At 42.5% G+C, this 18,880-nt stretch overlaps 1 protein-coding gene across 1 annotated transcript in view; it reads left to right on the top strand.

Moving 5' to 3' along the window:
- The window catches only part of LOC135548258 (hypermethylated in cancer 2 protein-like), a 33,515-nt gene extending 14,635 nt beyond the window's left edge, over positions 1-18,880 (top strand). The window contains exons 2-3 of the mRNA XM_064977658.1: positions 11,263-11,504; positions 11,695-18,880. Of these exons, the coding sequence (XP_064833730.1) occupies positions 11,286-11,504; positions 11,695-13,035 (1,560 nt within the window). The 5' untranslated portion in view covers positions 11,263-11,285 and the 3' untranslated portion in view covers positions 13,036-18,880. The remainder of the gene's footprint in view (positions 1-11,262; positions 11,505-11,694) is intronic.

Raw genomic sequence — 18,880 nt, 5'->3', positions numbered from 1 at the left:
TTTTATCTCAATGAGACTAACCGGGGTAAATACAGGTTAGGTTAAATCGATTGGGTGAGTACTGATTAGGATTAGACCCCTGCTAGCTGTCCAGGACCAGGCTGGATGACCTCCGGCCTAAACATACCTCCAGTAGAGGGATTCAATACGAAGCAAGGACAAAAAGAGACCATGATGTTGGGTATTTTCACAAGATGGGTCCTTTTGTAGGAAGGATTGTTAACATACAGTATATTTTACATTTGTTTTTAAAAGCATAATTGACAAATAATCAAAGTTGGAATATTTATGACATTTTGGCCTTAGCAAGATTGTGAACCGAGGGTTGTGAGGTGAGAGAGGATAGTAAATAAAGTGTTCATCGATTAATTAAGGTAAATATGCAATTTTCTCAGATCGTCATTTTTTTTAATTTAAGTTGGCATGTGTGGTTGTGTTCAAGAGGTTGCACTATGTTTTTTGAAGAAATACCAGAAACGCCTAACAAATGGCTTGTATGCCCAGAGGGCAAAGCCTAATTCCAGAACTAGTATTACCAGCTTGGCAACCACCTCTATACTTGCACTAATTTTAGCCTGTGGATTGCTGGCTTCTGTTTGTTTTTCACAGCTTTGGAATAAGATGAATAACTTTCAACAAACCAAGAATATTAACTGAAATCTGGATGTATGCAGTGGTGGGAAAAGTACTCAATTGTCATACTTGTGTAAAAGTAAATGCTATACATCAAATTCCTTATATTAAGCAATTCAGACAGTATGATTAAATATTTTTAGACAGACGTTGGACACTCCAAGAACTTCCAAACTCAGTATTTGTGTTTAGTGAGTCCGCCAGATCAATGGCAGTAGGGATGACAAAGCGTTATATTGATAGGTGAGTGAATTGGACCATAATTCTGTCCTGCCTGAGCATTTAAAATGTAACGAGTACTTTTTGGTGCCAGGGAAATGTAAGGGAGTAAAAAGTATACATTTTCTTTAGGAATATAGTGGAGTAAAAGTAAAAAAACATAAATAGTAATGTACAGAAACCCCCAAACACTACTTAAGTTGTACTTTACAGTATTTTTACTTAAGTACTTTATACCATTGGATGTATGTACATGTACCAGCACCCCCCTGTATATATTGTTATTACTTGTTACTTTATTTCTTATTCTTATCCATATTTTTTTTAAACTGAACTGTTGGTTAGTGGCTCGTAAGTAAGCATTTCACTGTAAGGTCTACACCTGTTGTATCCGGCGCACGTGACCAATCAAATTTGATTTGATGTAGGGCTGGCCCTCCAAATACACCTCTGCTGTTTTCAATCAGGATTGCAGCGATCACTGCCTCATTGCCTTTATCCACGGTCAAACGACCACCCCTTCCTATCCTGGAAGGATATTGAACTCATCCTGTCAGTCGAGGATGCCTGGTCATTCTTTAAAAGTAATTTCCTCACCATCTTAGATAAGCATGCCCTGTTTAAAAAATGCACAACTAAGAAGAGATATAGTCCCTGGTTCACTCCCGACCTGACTGCCCTCGACCAGCACAAAAACATCCTGTGGCAGACTGCAATAGCATCGAATAGTCACCACGATATGCAACTGTTCAGGGAAGACAGGAACCAATACACACAGTCAGTCAGGAAAGCACAGGCTAGCTTTTTCAAGCAGAAATTTGCATCTTGTAGCTCTAACTCAAAAAGTTTGGGGACACTGTAAAGTCCATGGAGAACAAGAGCACTTCCTCCCAGCTGCCCACTGCACTGAGGCTAGGTAACACGGTCACCACTGATAAATCCATGATAATCAAAAATTTCAATAAGCATTTCTCAACGGCTGGCCATGCCTTCCTCCTGGCTACTCCAACCCTGGCCAACAGCTCCGCCTCCCCCACAGCTACTCGCCCAAGCCTCCCCAGCTTCTCCTTCACCCAGATCCAGACAGCAGACGTTCTGAAAGAGCTGCAAAACCTGGACCCAAATAAATCAGATGGGCTAGACAATCTGGACCCTCTCTTTCTAAAATTATCCACCGCCATTGTTGCAACCCCTATTACCAGCCTGTTCAACCTCTTTTGTATCGTCCGAGATCCCTGAAGATGGATGACGCAGAAGCTTTTCTCCCTCTTCAAAGGGGGTGACACTTTAGACCCAAACTGTCATAGACCTGTATCCATCCTGCCCTGCCTATCTAAAGTCTTCGAATGCCAAGTTAATAAACAGATCACTGACCATTTAGAATCCCACCGTACCTTCTCCTCTGTGCAATCCGGCTTCCGAGCCGGTCACGGGTGCACCTCAGCCACGCTCAAGGTACTAAACAATATAATAACCGCAATCGATAATAGTTAGTACTGTGTCACGTAGAGTAGGCCAGAAGGCTAAACTGGATAACCTAACCTCTATCAAAATAAAAAGATGGCGGAACCGCAAAGGTGTTTATTTACAAGTGATTCCGGAACAAAAAAAACAACAGTACTGCCATCAACGTCTACCTTACAGGACAGCTTAAAAACAATGCTGCCCCATCCACAGCTCAATCCAAACTGCCTCTCCATGAATGAAAGAGAGGCTCCTTTTGTAGGGCTAGCCCCTCCCCTCAGAACAATTAACCCTAATTAATTAATCAATTAACAATACAAACCTACATTTTCCATGTTCTAAACATACTAAAGGATATACATTGCAACACGGTTTTAAACAATATCACAACATAACATTTACAACATTACATCACTACTGACAATATCTTTCAATATGCCCATATGCATTAATGAGCCATTTGGGACAGGCACTATAAAGCCAACCCAATTCCCTTAGCTCGGGTCCTTTTCCAGCATACCCGGAAGCTACAGAGATGGAGAGAGAGGAACAGAACAAACAAACAATGCGCTCATCCACAACATTGATAAGTATAATAATTATTGTATCTCTCAAATATGAACATTGACAAGTGTGAAATGCATGCTCCAAGACAGATGTTAATTTGTGTGTCGACCCACATTGTTAACTTATCTTATAATGGCGCAGGGAGGAGTGATGAATTTGTGTGTGCGTTAAAGAACCAAATGCTGCCCGCGGCCAGTGACGGACTTCTACGTCACATACTGTGCAGCCGTCTTCATCGACCTGGCCAAGGCTTTCGACTCTGTCAATCACCGTATTCTTATCAGCAGACTCAATAGCCTTCATTTTTCTAATGACTGCCTTGCCTGGTTCACCAACTACTTTGCAGACAGAGTTCAGTGTGTCAAATCGGAGGGCATTTTGTCCGGACTTCTGGCAGTCTCTATGGGGGTACCACAGGGTTCAATTCTCGGGCCGACTCTTTTCTCTGTATATATCAATGATGTCTCTCTTGCTGCGGGCGATTCCCTGATCCAGCTCTACGCAGATGACACCATTCTATATACTTCTGGTCCTTCCTTGAACACTGTGCTATCTAACCTCCAAACGAGCTTCAATGCCATACAACACTCCTTCCGTGGCCTCCAACTGCTCTTAAACGCTAGTAAAACCAAATGCATGCTTTTCAACTGTTCGCTGCCCGCTCCCGCCCGCCCAACTAGCATCACCACCCTGGACTGTTCTGACCTAGAATATGTGGACAACTATAAATACCTAGGTGTCTGGCTCGACTGTAAACTCTCCTTCCAGACTCATACTAAACATCTCCAATCCAAAATCAAATCTAGAATTGGCTTTCTATTTCACAACAAAGCCTCCTTCACTCACGCCGCCAAACTTACCCTCGTAAAACTGACTATCCTACTGATCCTTGACTTCGGCGATGTCATCTACAAAATAGCTTCCAACACTCTACTCAGCAAACTGGATGCAGTCTATCACAGTGCCATCCGATTTGTTACCAAATCACCTTATACTACCCGACCTGTATGCTCTAGTCGGCAGGTCCTCAATACATATTCGTCGCCAGACCCACTGCCTCCAGGTCATCTATATGTCTTTGCTTGGTAAAGCCCCACCTTATCTCAGTTCACTGGTCACGATAACAACACCCACCCGTAGCACACGTTCCAGCAGGTATATCTCACTTTATCATCCCCAAAGCCAACACCCCCTTTGGCCGCCTTTCCTTCCAGTTCTCTGCTGCCAGTGACTGGAACGAATTGCAAAAATCGCTGAAGTTGGAGACTTATCTCCCTCACCAACTTCAAACATCAGCTATCTGAGCAGCTAACCGATCGCACATCATCTGCTCATTTATCACTCCAGCGTTAATCTGCTAAATTATAATTATTTGCTCCTATGGCCTATTTATTGCCTACCTCCTCATGCCTTTTGCACACACTGTATACAGACTTTCTTTTTTCTACTGTGTCATTGACTTGTTTATTGTGTTATTAGCTTGTTTATTGTTTACTCCATGTGTAACTCTGTGTTGTTGTATGTGTCACACTGCTTTGCTTTATCTTGGCCAGGTCTCAGTTGCAATAGAGAACTTGTTCTCAACTGGCCTACCTGATTAAATAAAGGTGAAATAAAATAAATGTAAAAAAAAAATATATATATATTTATATATATATATATATTTTATTTCACCTTTATTTAATCAGGTAGGCCAGTTGAGAACAAGTTCTCTATTGCAACTGAGATATATATATATATATAGATATATAGAGATATATAGAGAGATATATGCTAATTGAATAAAAGACATTGGTGGATCCCTTCGCCACCCCCTCTGCACGTAGGGCATTATCAATTGTGTGGTAGACGAGTAGGCCTATCGCCTATTGATTTTTTTTTTTTTTTCAAAATTTTGTTCTCTCAACTGTATCAATGAATCATACATTTTAGAGTTTATTATTATTGTTAGAGTTAAAATGTAAAAACACCAGCAAATCAGCTGCAAGTGATAATATTTTTGGAAATTTTGATCCAAAGTATACCCATGCTAATATAGATTTATATGTGATTGTATACAAATGTAAGCAAGATTTGAATTAATTGTTTTCGTTAAATATTATATCTATTTGGACTTCTTGCAGTCAATTTCCAGTCTACAAATTATTTGTAATTATGTTCTGACCATCTGCTCAAGAAAGATTCAGCCACGGGACAATTTCTAATTGTTGATCCCTGTTTTAGATCATGGTAGAGCAACACTGGTTTGGAATGCTTGTAGGATGATGGTCACCGCATTGAATTTAAATGTTTCTCCAGTATGTGAGAAACGTTGGGCTTTTGCAACATAGCAACCAGTAGCATTGATTTAACGTTTTGCTGCGTAGGTTTGACCAAAATCTAGCAGAATTTCTACAAAATAGTGTATATATAGCTGAAATAAAAAATAATTGTTCTGGAATTTGTAGATTTGGTTTATTTATTTATTTTCTGATCGCTGCCACGATCTCTTAGAATATTTCCTGCTGTTAAATTTCTATGAATGATTTCTACCCATTGGTTCCTGAAGAATATATAACAAAAGCATCATGATTATTTACATCCGCTAGTACAACTTTCTTACCCTATCATGGTCCAGAATAGGCCTGAGGTTATTTTACTCAAATTTGTATGTTTTATTGCCATTTCAGTTTTACACAAACAATGTGTAGCAATATGTTTAAAAACTGTGGCGTCAAATCAATGTTATTATGTACAGCCAGTCTCTGCTTTTTTTAGCTTGGTCTATAAGTTCTAGTGGTTACATTTCCTCAGCCACATCCCTCAGCTTTATACCAGGTGGTAAGACTACTGTTTGGCTGAAACACAAACTCAGGATTGTGGCTGTAAAAACTTACTGGCCTTTTTTGGTTGAACTGAATGAACACAAACTTGGACGGAACAAAGTTGCCATAATATGAAGCAAATAGACTTGAAAAAAAAAAATGTCTTCCATCAGAAGGTAGCAAGAGCCAGCCAACTACACTCCTCAAATCTTGGCATGCATCTAACAAACTAATTCTGTTAGGAGTTAACATGTGTTTAGTAATAATTATGTTAGCTAGTTAGGAGTAAACATGTGACATGGTCTATCCTTGGGGTGCCCTTTTCCAGAACACCTGGAGTGTTCTGTGAGTGCTCAACAATGGGGATGTTATTTTTCATGTCCCGCTCTACGTTCAGCCCACCTGGTGAGTGGAAAGGACGTTTATTTTATTCCTAGAAAACAGTTAATTTAAGTGAATGAGCATTAAGGAGTGTCAATTGGACTGGTTCAGGTGATCAGTATCCCCTAGGTCTTACCAGAGGGCCAAACTGCATCCTGTAGCGGACCTAATGCCTACAGCCCAGCTAGATTACCAGATCATGTGATTTACTGGCAGTGATCTCTGCCAGGAAGACCAGATGAAACACTGGACAGCCAAACTGAACACGGGCTAACAGAACATAGGATATTACAGAAAACAGGTTAGAACCCACAGGCTAGGACTGAACGCTAGAACAGTTACAGAACACTGGGTAGAACAGAACAGACCAGGACAGTTACAGTTACAGAACACTGGGTAGAACAGAACAGACTAGAGCAGTTACAGAACACTGGGTAGAACAGAACATACTAGAGCAGTTACAGAACACTGGGTAGAACAGAACAGACTAGAACAGTTACAGAACACTGGGTAGAACAGAACAGACTAGAACAGTTACAGAACACTGGGTAGAACAGAACAGACAAGAGCAGTTACAGAACACTGGGTAGAACAGAACAGACTAGAACAGTTACAAAACACTGGGTAGAACAGAACATACTAGAACAGTTACAGAACACTGGGTAGAACAGACAAGAACGGTTACAGAACACTGGGTAGAACAGAACACTGGGTAGAACAGAACAGACAAGAACAGTTACAGAACACTGGGTAGAACAGAACAGACAAGAGCAGTTACAGAACACTGGGTAGAACAGAACAGACTAGAACAGTTACAAAACACTGGGTAGAACAGAACATACTAGAACAGTTACAGAACACTGGGTAGAACAGACAAGAACGGTTACAGAACACTGGGTAGAACAGAACACTGGGTAGAACAGAACAGACAAGAACAGTTACAGAACACTGGGTAGAACAGAACACTGGGTAGAACAGAACATACTAGAACAGTTACAGAACACTGGGTAGAACAGACAAGAACGGTTACAGAACACTGGGTAGAACAGAACACTGGGTAGAACAGAACAGACTAGAACAGTTACAGAACACTGGGTAGAACAGAACAGACTAGAACCGTTACAAAACACTGGGTAGCACAGAACACTGGGTAGAACAGAACAGACTAGAACAGTTACAGAACACAGACTAGAACAGTTTTAGAACACAAGATAGAACAGTACAGGCAACCTATATTGAAATTATTTATAAACAGGAGTGTTTATCAGATTCTAGCCAGGCTAACTCATTGATCCTGCAGGCCAGACATCCTCTCCAGACCAGACCACCTGGTTATATGGCCTGCTCTCTGTTCTCTCTTCCCTCCAGATGCCTTGGTTACGGCCTGTTCTGTCCAGCCTGCTTTCCTGGTTATGGCTTGATTATATACTGTAAGTCTATGGTTCTCTCATCTTAAGCGATGAGGTGATTTTTGAGCAGGCAGGGAAGGAGGGGGGCAGAACGGGGCTGTAGGCTCATAAATGGACCCTCAGCATCTTATCACCATCAGTGTGTTGTGCAGTCATTAGATGGATTACCCAAACAACTCTTTTGTTTCAGTGTGTATTTTTGGGTGCGGGAGCGTGTGTTTTGTGATACTGTATTGATGGCAAGACTGATGAGATGCGTTATCAGTAGTACTATTTCAAATGTTGTACCATCCTGTCTTTAAATTACCCAAGGGTCCCGTGCATCTCAGTTGGTAGAGCATGGTACTTGCAATGACAAGGTTTGTGGATTTGATTCCCACAGGGGATATGTGTATGTGTGTGTATACTCTCACTACTGTAAGTTGCTCTGGATAAGAGCGTCTGCGAAATGACTCATGTAAATGCTACTCGTACAGATGTAGGGCAGCAGATTGGAGGAGGGGGATATGGAAGATTAGAACGAGAGAGTAGTTCGGTTTTAAGTTTTGCTGAAGTTCAGTACTGTAAATAGAACTATTGTTAATTGCTCCAATCAAGTTGTTTACATAAAAAACTTTATCTAAAGCAGGTGTTTGAATACCAATACCTGGCATATGATAATGGTTGTAGGCTTATGTTAACAGTAAGCCTAGTTCCTAACACTGATTATACACTGAGTGTACAACACACCGTCGCCTGCTCTTTCCATGACAGACTGACCAGGTGAATCCAGGTAAAAGCTATGATCCAATATGATGTCACTTGTTAAATCCACTTCAATCAGTATAGATGAAGGGGAGAAGACAGCTTAAAGGATTTTTAAGCCTTGAGACAATTAAGACATGGATTGTGTATTTTTATTTTATTTCACCTTTTATTTAACCAGGTAGGCTAGTTGAGAGCAAGTTCTCATTTACAACTGCGACCTGGCCAAGATAAAGCATAGCAGTGTGAATAGACAACAACACAGAGTTACACATGGAGTAAACAATTAAACAAGTCAATAACACAGTATAAAAAAAGAGTTGATATACATTGTGTGCAAAAGGCATGAGGAGATAGGCGAATAATTACAATTTAGCAGATTAACACTGGAGTGATGAATGATCAGATGGTCATGTGCAGGAAGATATACCGGTGTGCAAAAGAGCAGAAAAGTAAATAAATAAAAACAGTATGGGGATGAGGTAGGTAAATTGGGTGGGCTATATACCGATGGACTATGTACAGCTGCAGCGATCGGTTAGCTGCTCAGATAGCAGATGTTTAAAGTTGGTGAGGGAGATAAAGGTTTCCAACTTCAGTGATTTTTGCAATTCGTTCCAGTCACAGGCAGCAGAGAACTGGAAGGAAAGGCGGACAAATGAGGTGTTGGCTTTAGGGATGATCAGTAAGATACACCTGCTGGAGCGTGTGTTACGGGTGGGTGTTGCCATTGTGACCAGTGAACTGAGATAAGACGGAGCTTTACCTAGCATGGACTTGTAGATGACCTGGAGCCAGTGGGTCTGGCGACGAATATGTAGCGAGGGCCAGCCGACTAGAGCATACAGGTCGCAGTGGTGGGTGGTATAAGGTGCTTTAGTAACAAAACGGATGGCACTGTGATAAACTGCATCCAGTTTGCTGAGTAGAGTATTGGAAGCTATTTTGTCGATGACATCGCAGAAGTCGAGGATAGGTAGGATAGTCAGTTTTACTAGGGTAAGTTTGGCGGCGTGAGTGAAGGAGGCTTTGTTGCGGAATAGAAAGCCGACTCTAGATTTGATTTTAGATTGGAGATGTTTGATATGAGTCTGGAAGGAGAGTTTACAGTCTAGCCAGACACCTAGGTACTTATGGATGTCCAGAAATTCTAGGTCGGAACCATCCAGGGTGGTGATGCTAGTCAGGCGTGCGGGTGCAGGCAGTGATCGGTTGAAAAGCATGCATTTGGTTTTACTAGCGTTTAAGAGCAGTTGGAGGCCACAGAAGGAGTGTTGTATGGCATTGAAGCTCGTTTGGAAGTTAGATAGCACAGTGTCCAAGGAAGGGCCAGAAGTATACAGAATGGTGTCGTCTGCGTAGAGGTGGATCAGGGAATCGCCTGCAGCAAGAGCAACATCATTGATATATACAGAGAAAAGAGTCGGCCCGAGAATTGAACCCTGTGGCACCCCCATAGAGACTGCCAGAGGACCGGACAACATGCCCTCCGATTTGACACACTGAACTCTGTCTGCAAATTAGTTGGTGAACCAGGCAAGGCAGTCATTAGAAAAACCGAGGCCACTGAGTCTGCTGATAAGAATATGGTGATTGACAGAGTCGAAAGCCTTGGCCAGGTGGATGAAGACGGCTGCACAGTACTGTCTTTTATGTGTGCCATTCAAAGGGTGAATGGGCATGACAAAATATTTTAGTGCCTTTGAACTGGGTATGGTAGTAGGTACCATGCGCACCGGTTTTTGCCAAGGACTGCAACGCTGCTGGGGTTTTCACGCTCAACAGAATCCCGTGTCTATCAAGCATGGTCCACCGCCCAAAGGACATCCAGCCAACTTGAGAAGCATTGGAGTCAACATGGGCCAGCTTTTCAAACACCGTCTAGAGTCCATGCCCAGACGAATTGGGCATGTTCTGAGGGCAAAAGGGGGTGGGGGGTCCTACACTTTGTTTTCGTACACTGTCTCGATCCCCAATCTGTGAGTATTTGTGTTCTGCTTCGAAGAAGACTGCTTTAAGAAGACCCTGTTTCCCCCTGATACCGCACCAGTGTAGGGCAGCCCGTGATATTCTGCTGGGATCTGTATTCTGGCGATGTTCCTGACTGGCTAAACTAATTAGCCTAGTGGTTAGAGCATTGGACTACTAACCTAAAGGTTGCAAGATTGAATCTCCGAGCTGACAAGGTAAATATCTGTCGTTCTGCCCCTGAACAAGGCAGTTAACCCACTGTTCCTAGGACGTCATTGAAAATAAGAATTTGTAGCCCAATTATGATGTTTTTTCCTCTGTGTCTTTTGACCAATCACATCAGATCTTTTTCATGATCTGATTGGTCAAAAGAAAAAATATATCAGAATTGTGCTGCCTGTGTGAACGCAGCCTAACTTGTTTCTTTTTCGAAAGCAGTTAAGAATTTGCCATTATCAAAGCCCACCTGAATTCTCACTTCACATACTGTCAGGGTGGGTGTATATCGATATGAGCATTAGCGATAACACATGCAGTCCTTTACCCATCTAATGAGTTCCATTTATAGCTGATCAGGAGCACATAGTCTACTGGGTTAGCTGACAATACTGTAGAGCTGGGTTACAGTGTTTGTGTGCTGTGATAATGAATAGAACCATTTCATGATTACTTTCTCTGGTTCCTCAGAATCTATTGCTACCAGAGAAGCTACAATGGGCCAAGAATAAATGGTAGAGCAGCAAAAAAAACTATTTAGGTTATTTTTACCAGGTTTTTGATATTTGTTGGTATTCGTTAGTGGGTTGGTGGTTAGTTTATCTTTCTTCCTCCTGCCAGTATGTTGTTGAGGCCCATCTTTGAGGAAAACAGTGTGATGGTTTCAGGGTGAGCAGAGAGGTGTAATGTATTGGCCATACTTGGGCAACTTTTTACGTTTCTTTTTTAGGCATCCTGGGCATTGCAAGAATTTCAGGAGCACGTTTGGACCTGCAGGAGTTTAAATTAGTCTCAGAACATTAGTGGTGGGATTCCTTTGAGTTCTCAGAACTGAACTCTCCCTCTCTCCCCAGGTGTGTAAACCAAAGTGTGTGTGATGGAACAGCAGAATCATTCAAAGCAGCTGCTACTGCAGCTGAACCAGCAGCGAGCCAAAGGATACCTGTGTGATGTCATCATCGTGGTGGAGAACGCGCTGTTCCGTGCCCACAAGAACGTCCTGGCGGCTAGCAGCGTCTACTTCAAGTCGCTGGTCCCCCACGACAACCTCATCAACCTGGACACAGAGATGGTCAGCCCCTCCATTTTCAGACAGGTGGGTCACTTGACGGGCAGTGTCTCACTGACCACAGTCACATACACAGACATATTTGTATGGGACTCTGTCATTCATGTAATTTAGTAGCCACGGACAGTAAACATTAATCAACGTTTTAGTTTCCACATCAATGCTGTGAAGCCTAGCTACAATATAAAGATTACTCTCTACCCCCCCTTTCCTCTAGGTGTTGGACTTCATCTATACAGGTTGTCTGTCCAGTTCTGACTCCGTCAGTGACCACAGTATCTCGTCTCTCCTGATCGCCGCCTCCTACCTCCAGCTGACTGAACTGGCTGCTCTCTGTCGCAGGAAGCTCAAACACAACGGTCAGACCCCCTCCAGCTCCAACAAGATGACCCCCTCCTCTTCCACCTCCCCAACCCCAAATGGACACACCCCTAGCCCCCTCTGCCTCTCCTCCACCCCCCTCCACAACCACCAGCACCATAACAACCACTCAGGGTCCAAGAAGGGGAACCAGAGACCGAGCCAGGAGGGAAGGCTGAGAGAGGATCTGTCCGAGAAGGTGTTTATTTCAGGCTCGCGCTGTGCCTCCCTCAGCCCTTCTGGAGAAGGTAGGAGTAACGGGCTGGGACTGGACCTGTCCAAAAGGAGTCCGTCAGAGAGCACTGCCACAGAGGAGGTGTCCCCCAGCAGTCTGCTCCAGAGCTCTTCCCCCCACTCCTCCTCTCTCTCCCCCACTCCCACTCCTCCCACAACGTCTAGTGCTAAGCCAGAGCCTCCAAAGACCTCCACAGACCTCCAGCCCAGAGCCCCTCGCAAGAGGCCCCGAGGTGATAAAGTGACCCCAGAGCTGGAGGATGGAGAGGTAGATGGAGAGGAGAACGGTCTTGATCAGAGTGAGGGGAGTGGGCACAATGGAAGAGGAGGAGGAAGAAAAGGGAGGAGAAACGGAAACACCAACTACATCTACCGTCAGCCCCAGCCAGGGTTTGAGCCCGGTGTGGGGGACAACCTGTACGTCTGCATCCCCTGTGGGAAAGGCTTCCCCAGCTCAGAACAGCTCAATGCCCATGTCGACACACACACCCACGACCAACTCTACCTGAAAGACGAGGAGGAGGAAGAGGAAGAGGAATGTGGTGGATACTTGAAGGACAAAGATCCGGACACATGCCCAGATGACTCTGCATCAAAGGGGATGAAGCCTGACCCTGAAGAACCTGGGCATCTCTGCACAGTCTGCAGTAAGAGCTGCAAGGACGCGACATCACTACGGCAACACGAGAAGAGCCATTGGCTGAACAGGCCATTCCCCTGTAACATCTGTGGCAAGCTGTTCACTCAGCGAGGCACCATGACGCGCCACATGAGGAGTCACCTGGGCCTCAAGCCCTTCGCCTGCGAGGAGTGTGGCATGCGCTTCACACGACAGTACCGCCTCGCCGAGCACATGCGGGTCCATTCGGGGGAAAAGCCGTACGAGTGCCAGCTGTGTGGCGGAAAGTTCACCCAGCAACGCAACCTCCTTAGTCATATGAGGATGCACACCTCGCCCTCATAGAGGACACTTCACCATGGTTACTGCAGCAGAACCACAGCTACCTGGGTTCTATTAGGCTGTCTACCTCATCTTAAGATAACTATCTGGACCCTCTGTTACCCATAGTACCTCCTCACCCTTGTAAACACACCTGGCTTCTACCTCATTTTCAGCTAACCATCTGGAGCCTCTGTTACCCATAGTACCTCCTCACCCTTGTAAACACACATGGGTTCTACCTCAACTTCAGAAACTCACCTTGAAATGAATTACCTCACCTTTATAACCACTCACCCCGAGTAACTTAACCAATATTTTCAACCTCTTAACAACTATCACTTATACCCTCACCCTTGTAACAACTATCACCCATGCCCTCAACTAGTGATTCATATTTTCTCGAAAACCTACCAAGTTTTAATACGGGGAATAATTTATATTTATCGCAAGAGTCCCGGGAAATACCGCAACAAAATTGAAGTGCCCATTCACAGGCCTTTAAAACCAAGATATGTCACTATGCCTGGGTTCTCCCAAAATAAGATTGTCGCTGTGCCACAATGCCGGCTTGGCTGCGCCACTGTAAAGGTTTCACAGCAAGTGAAACTGATATTTAGTAATGATAGAGTAACTTTGATCACCAATGACATTGTTGTGAATTGCGAAACAGGCCGTTCATGAATTCCGAGCATGATCATGTTACTCAATTAATTTAGCCCAGGACTACTGCTGAAATATGCTATCTCAAGACAGAGCATGGTCAGGACCCACAGAGCGCACCCAGAGTAGGCTATAGTGTTGTCGAATCATACAAACTTTGTAACTGCAGTCAAACAAAAGTCAAATGACTAAAGTTGCTACGCTTGTTAACCTCCAACGAATGACAAAATATCTCCTATTTGGCAGAATGGAGTTGATGATTATACAGATGGCAGATCAGCTCATGAATAACTAGTAGTTGAAGAGAGGAAATTGTTTAAAGATCAATGTATCTTAACGGGGACCATATTCTCTACTCTCGTACTGTTTGTTGATCTCACATTCTGTACCGATGCTCTCATATGGTCAGAAATACGAAACAGCACAGAGAAGCGGGGGAAATGTTCCAGGTATTTTGACATGCATTGTTTTGTTTTTGATTTATTTAACCTTTATTTAATTAGGCAAGTCAGTTAAGAACAAATTCTTATTTACAATGACAGCCTACCCCGGCCAGACCCTGACCCGGAAGTTGGTGGGCCAATTGTGCGCCGCCCTATGGAACTCCCAATCACGGCCGGCTGTGATACAGCCTGGAATCGAACAAGGGTAGTGACGACTCTAGCACTGACATGCAGTACCTTAGACCGCTGCGCCACTCCGGACAAGAGTCAAGATTTCTGGTTTCAGTGGGATTATTGGGACTATAGGAAAATAGCCTAGGCTCTATATAAGGCTACTACCTGAGTCAATAGATAATACACTTGAATTTGGCTACATTATTCCAATCTAAATGTTTCTGATCAGTGATAAACAAATAAATTAACTACCACTTCTACTTGTCCAGCCAAGATAAATCAACCAAATATATAGACAGAGATTCAGTGAAACAAAATCACATTGATTGATTGACACAGGCTTTTTGTTGCGAGTAGGAAAGGCTACTATGTGAGTGAAGAGCAAGCAGAGTTGTATAACATGCTAGCAACATTTTCTGATCAGCTAATATATGAGCAAACTAGAGTAAATATGATCATTAGCACTCACCTCAACTTGACTAACATTTCCCCAGCCTACCAAATATCCAAACGGAGATTCAGTGAAAATAAAAACCGGACATTGATTGATTTATCTAGACGAGTCCCCCACGCTTGTCTCGAAGCAGTGCGATGGTGCTGTCTCCGTTAAAACTGCTGAAATGATCATCTCGGTGACCACACACAACTATTGCTTCAATTTAGTATAACGGTTGGATAAAACTTTGGCAGTTTCAGTGTAACCAAGAATTTGATATTTGCAATAATTTTGCTTTCCCCTACTTTATTCTAATATTTTCATCATTCAGTTGATCATAACTCAGGTGTTATCCTCTCTCTGCGCTTTTCCTCGGCCCAATGCCTGTTTCCTCGTCTCCTCACTCAGGTGCTTCCCACCTCCACCACGTTGTTCTCAACACCAGTTTAAATCAATATAGCCTACTGTTATCTACAAATCTGGCATTTTTTAATTCTGTGATGTCGGACCAGGCCTGGGATCATACTTCAGCTCACTGGCTTGGGTCGGCCCGGGATCGAATTGTCATTTCTGATGAGAACTCTAAACTGCATTCGGGTCTTGTGTGCAATCCGGCATTTGCTTTGCATTTATGACGACTTTGTGTAAAGAAAATATGCTAAGTTAAAGGCTTCCATGTGACAACCTGTTTGGATAATGTACCATTTTATTTTTTGCCAATCTGCTGCTGTAGATGTTGGGCATTTGGTGGAATTGCATTACTGTGACATTGGGGTAAATTTGGTAATTTCCCGGGTCTTGTCACAATTATTTTTTGGGAAATGTGGGGACAGTCCCAGGATCCCGGTTACCAGTGTTAATCCGTACCCTCAACCTCTTAACAACTATCACCCATACCCTCATCCACTTAACAACTATCACCCTCATCATGGCAACCATGATTCTGTACCTCTATTTGAGAACTGTTCCTCATCTTACTAATACCAACCATTATTTCACCCTCAGAACCCATCATAAATCCACATTCAGCCAGCCAGCCAGCTGTTCTGGCTATCTCAGGGTCAACACACCACACCTCTCCATCTGACATAAAACCAAAGACGCCTTCCTACCCATCCCAGGTGGCTCAAATATGTTTTGATGATAGCTTTTAGCATCCAACCAAACTAGCCCTCCCAGGGTGTCAGTCCATGCTGTCGTTCCTCCAGGCTGTTGTAGCTGTCTCTCGCTGGCCAATGGGGGACCTCATTGGCTCTCCTGCCTCATTATCAGACACATACTGAACCCCAGGCAAAGTTGGCTAGCAGTCACTAATATTATGTTCTCCAGCGAGATAGGACAGGTGAGTCAGCCTAGCCAGTGTGCATATAATAACTTATCACCTTTAAATACACTGCCTGTTGGAAACGTGGCATTATTAGAACATGATCAGGGGTGTTCTAACAGCAATGTTTGCTTTATTTGTAGTTCATACGTCAGACTTTGTAGTTTAACTTGGGTGTAAAATGTTTGAGAACTTAGTGAGAACTTAGTTATGCGTTTGTGAATGTTTAGACTGGGTATTTCTACTTTAAGGGGTTTGGGTCAGGTAGGGGTGTTTCTTTTTAATTTCAGGCATCATTCTGTTGGTACCGTTGTTTTGTCTGCATTTTTAAAAGGCTGGTCTACTGCTACTAGCCCTGTCACACTGCTACCTCTTCACTCTTCAGATGAACCATTTAATGATACTCTCCCAGTATCCCTGTATTAAGTTTGCTTTTGGTTTTCAACAAGTTCCTCTCGTCTGTTAATGCTGTGAGGAGGGGAGAGTATTGCTTCCTGGATAAGTGTGTTACTGGTACAAGTGTAGGAGATTGTAAGGTGAAATCCAAAGAGAAAATGATTGCAAACTAACAACAACTAACGTTTTTCAATGTCAGTGTAGTTTTAACGATGCTATTATGTCCACTCCTAGTTCCACACAAACAGCCTTGTGGTAGAAATGACTCATGTTGATTGGACCAACGTCACCTCATTGCCTTACTTTGTCTTCACTATGTCCTCAGGAGGACTACATACGTGTCATTTCTGAACATCTAAGAATGTGTTGTAATTGCGTTGTTTTAGACTAGTAAGTACATAGTTTTAAAATTCTCTTTCCTACATGTTTATCACTTAAGTGTTGAAAAAAAGTCATTTTTACTTCAGAAAGGTGTACATAACTCAGGAACATCGATGTCAGGGTCTGGCGTCCATCAAGTACATATCCACACTTATGAGTTTCGTTAAACTGCAAAACTCTGGTTGTTTTGGTTCAGGCATTTAGAATGTCGACAGATGAAATGAAAGAGCAGAGCGAAACGGATAAACATGTTTCAGCTGTGAGGGTGATAACTCTAAACCATATCTTCAGGGATGGTTCCTCACATTTTAACTGAAGAACCCTCTGCTGTGTTGTCAAACTGTCTGTACTGTCAGAAAGCAAAAACACTAGTTTCCTAAAGCAAGAGATTTTTTAAAGGAGGTGGGTGGTGATTATCTTTCAAATAACTTCTGGATAAAAGTTAGAGGTGTTTTTAAAATATATTATAAAATATTAGTTCTTGAATGTTATCAGCATGCATTGTATAAAAGATACAAGCTTGTTCCAAATCAACAGACTATTTTCTAAACCAAAGCACATACTGAACGACTGACGGCTTGTGTGGCGTAAAGTGTGAGTGTGTGGGAGCGTGATCTCATTGTTTACATAAACCGAACAGTCAGACCTCAGGCAAGGAATCGTTTTTTCACGTCTAGAAACAAAGAAAAGAACAGCATTGTTTATTTGCATGTATTGTTGAGCCTGTAAACTTAAGTATCCGCATGTTATGAAAATATGATGAAGCCATTTTTGATATCTTGTTTGTTGTTGATTGTTTGTTGTGACCAACCAAATGTTTTACGAAGGGGTAGAAACAACATGTGAAAAGGGAGTAGGCTGTAATATCAAGTTATTTAGTCTACAACTCATTATTTTTAAGAATAGGAAATATTACCTCCGAGTACACCAGTCAGGGATTTGGTCACAAACCCTTTATCCAGTTCCATTATTCTATTTATCTCTTACTGTCTCTCTCTTATTAAGTAAGTTGTTGCAGTCACTTACAGACAGTGTAGTCTATTGATGAATGTATTTATTAGTTTCCTGTTTTAAACCGCTTTATGAAATCTCAGTGGATGATTGTCAGGGGCTTTATTACTTAGTTTCTCTCTAAACTGTATTAGCAGTAACAATGTTAAAGGGTTAGTTAACCCCAAATAGCTTGACAACCACGCTGTGTGAGAACGTCAAACCATGATTTATTGGGTGAACGGACCCTTTAAACATGATATGGCTATAAATAAGATCAAGCTCCCAGCCCAAGACACTGGAGACAGTGGGAATGTACTGCTCCTGTGGTATAGGTGTTTTGTACCACTTTTACCTCATCCAAAGCATGTAGAACACAAAGATGAAATGTTTTTTATTGTGCTACATTGTTTCCTGTTTTTCTGAGAATGTAATGTGTTGTTGTTGTCATCTGTTCTATAGGTGGTCTTATCCATTGGTATGGGACCACTGACTCCTGGTACAGATGCAATATGTATTGTATTCTACAGAAAGCATTGGTTTTGTCAAAGCAACTTCTGTTAAAGGCTGGTATTGTTACTATTACAGAGACGCTTCTTGTTTAATCTCTATCTGAAAACCAAAGGTGTCTATGGCAGCATAAATATGTACATAGTCACACGTGCCACTACTAATCCAAACCAAGCCACTTATGAACTAAACCAAAGGCAGTCTAAGGCAGCAGGTCTATTCATATAATTCCTAAGACTTCTGGGCATGAAACCATGTCAAAGCTGGCTTTATGTATTCATTTACTGTCTTTGTACAACAAGTTTCTCTGTTCTACTAAATATTTGTTCAATTATATATATTTTTCTCAGTCTTCAACATGCTTTACTGAGAAACTCCAAAGTTCAATTCCTCAGAGCTTGTGTTAAGGAGTTTCTTGATCCGTGTGGTTCTCGCTGCACCATGTGATTCAACACAATGTCATGATTCAGAGTCCACTGGTTAACCTGCAGTCTCTTAATGTACAGATATGAGTGTCATCTTTATAAAGATCTTTTCATTAAACTTGATTGG

This window comes from Oncorhynchus masou, chromosome 11, assembly GCF_036934945.1.
Source record: "Oncorhynchus masou masou isolate Uvic2021 chromosome 11, UVic_Omas_1.1, whole genome shotgun sequence".
NCBI classification, from domain to species: domain Eukaryota; kingdom Metazoa; phylum Chordata; class Actinopteri; order Salmoniformes; family Salmonidae; genus Oncorhynchus; species Oncorhynchus masou.
Note: the sequence above shows the minus strand (reverse complement) of the source record. Positions and strands in the feature narration are given on the sequence as shown.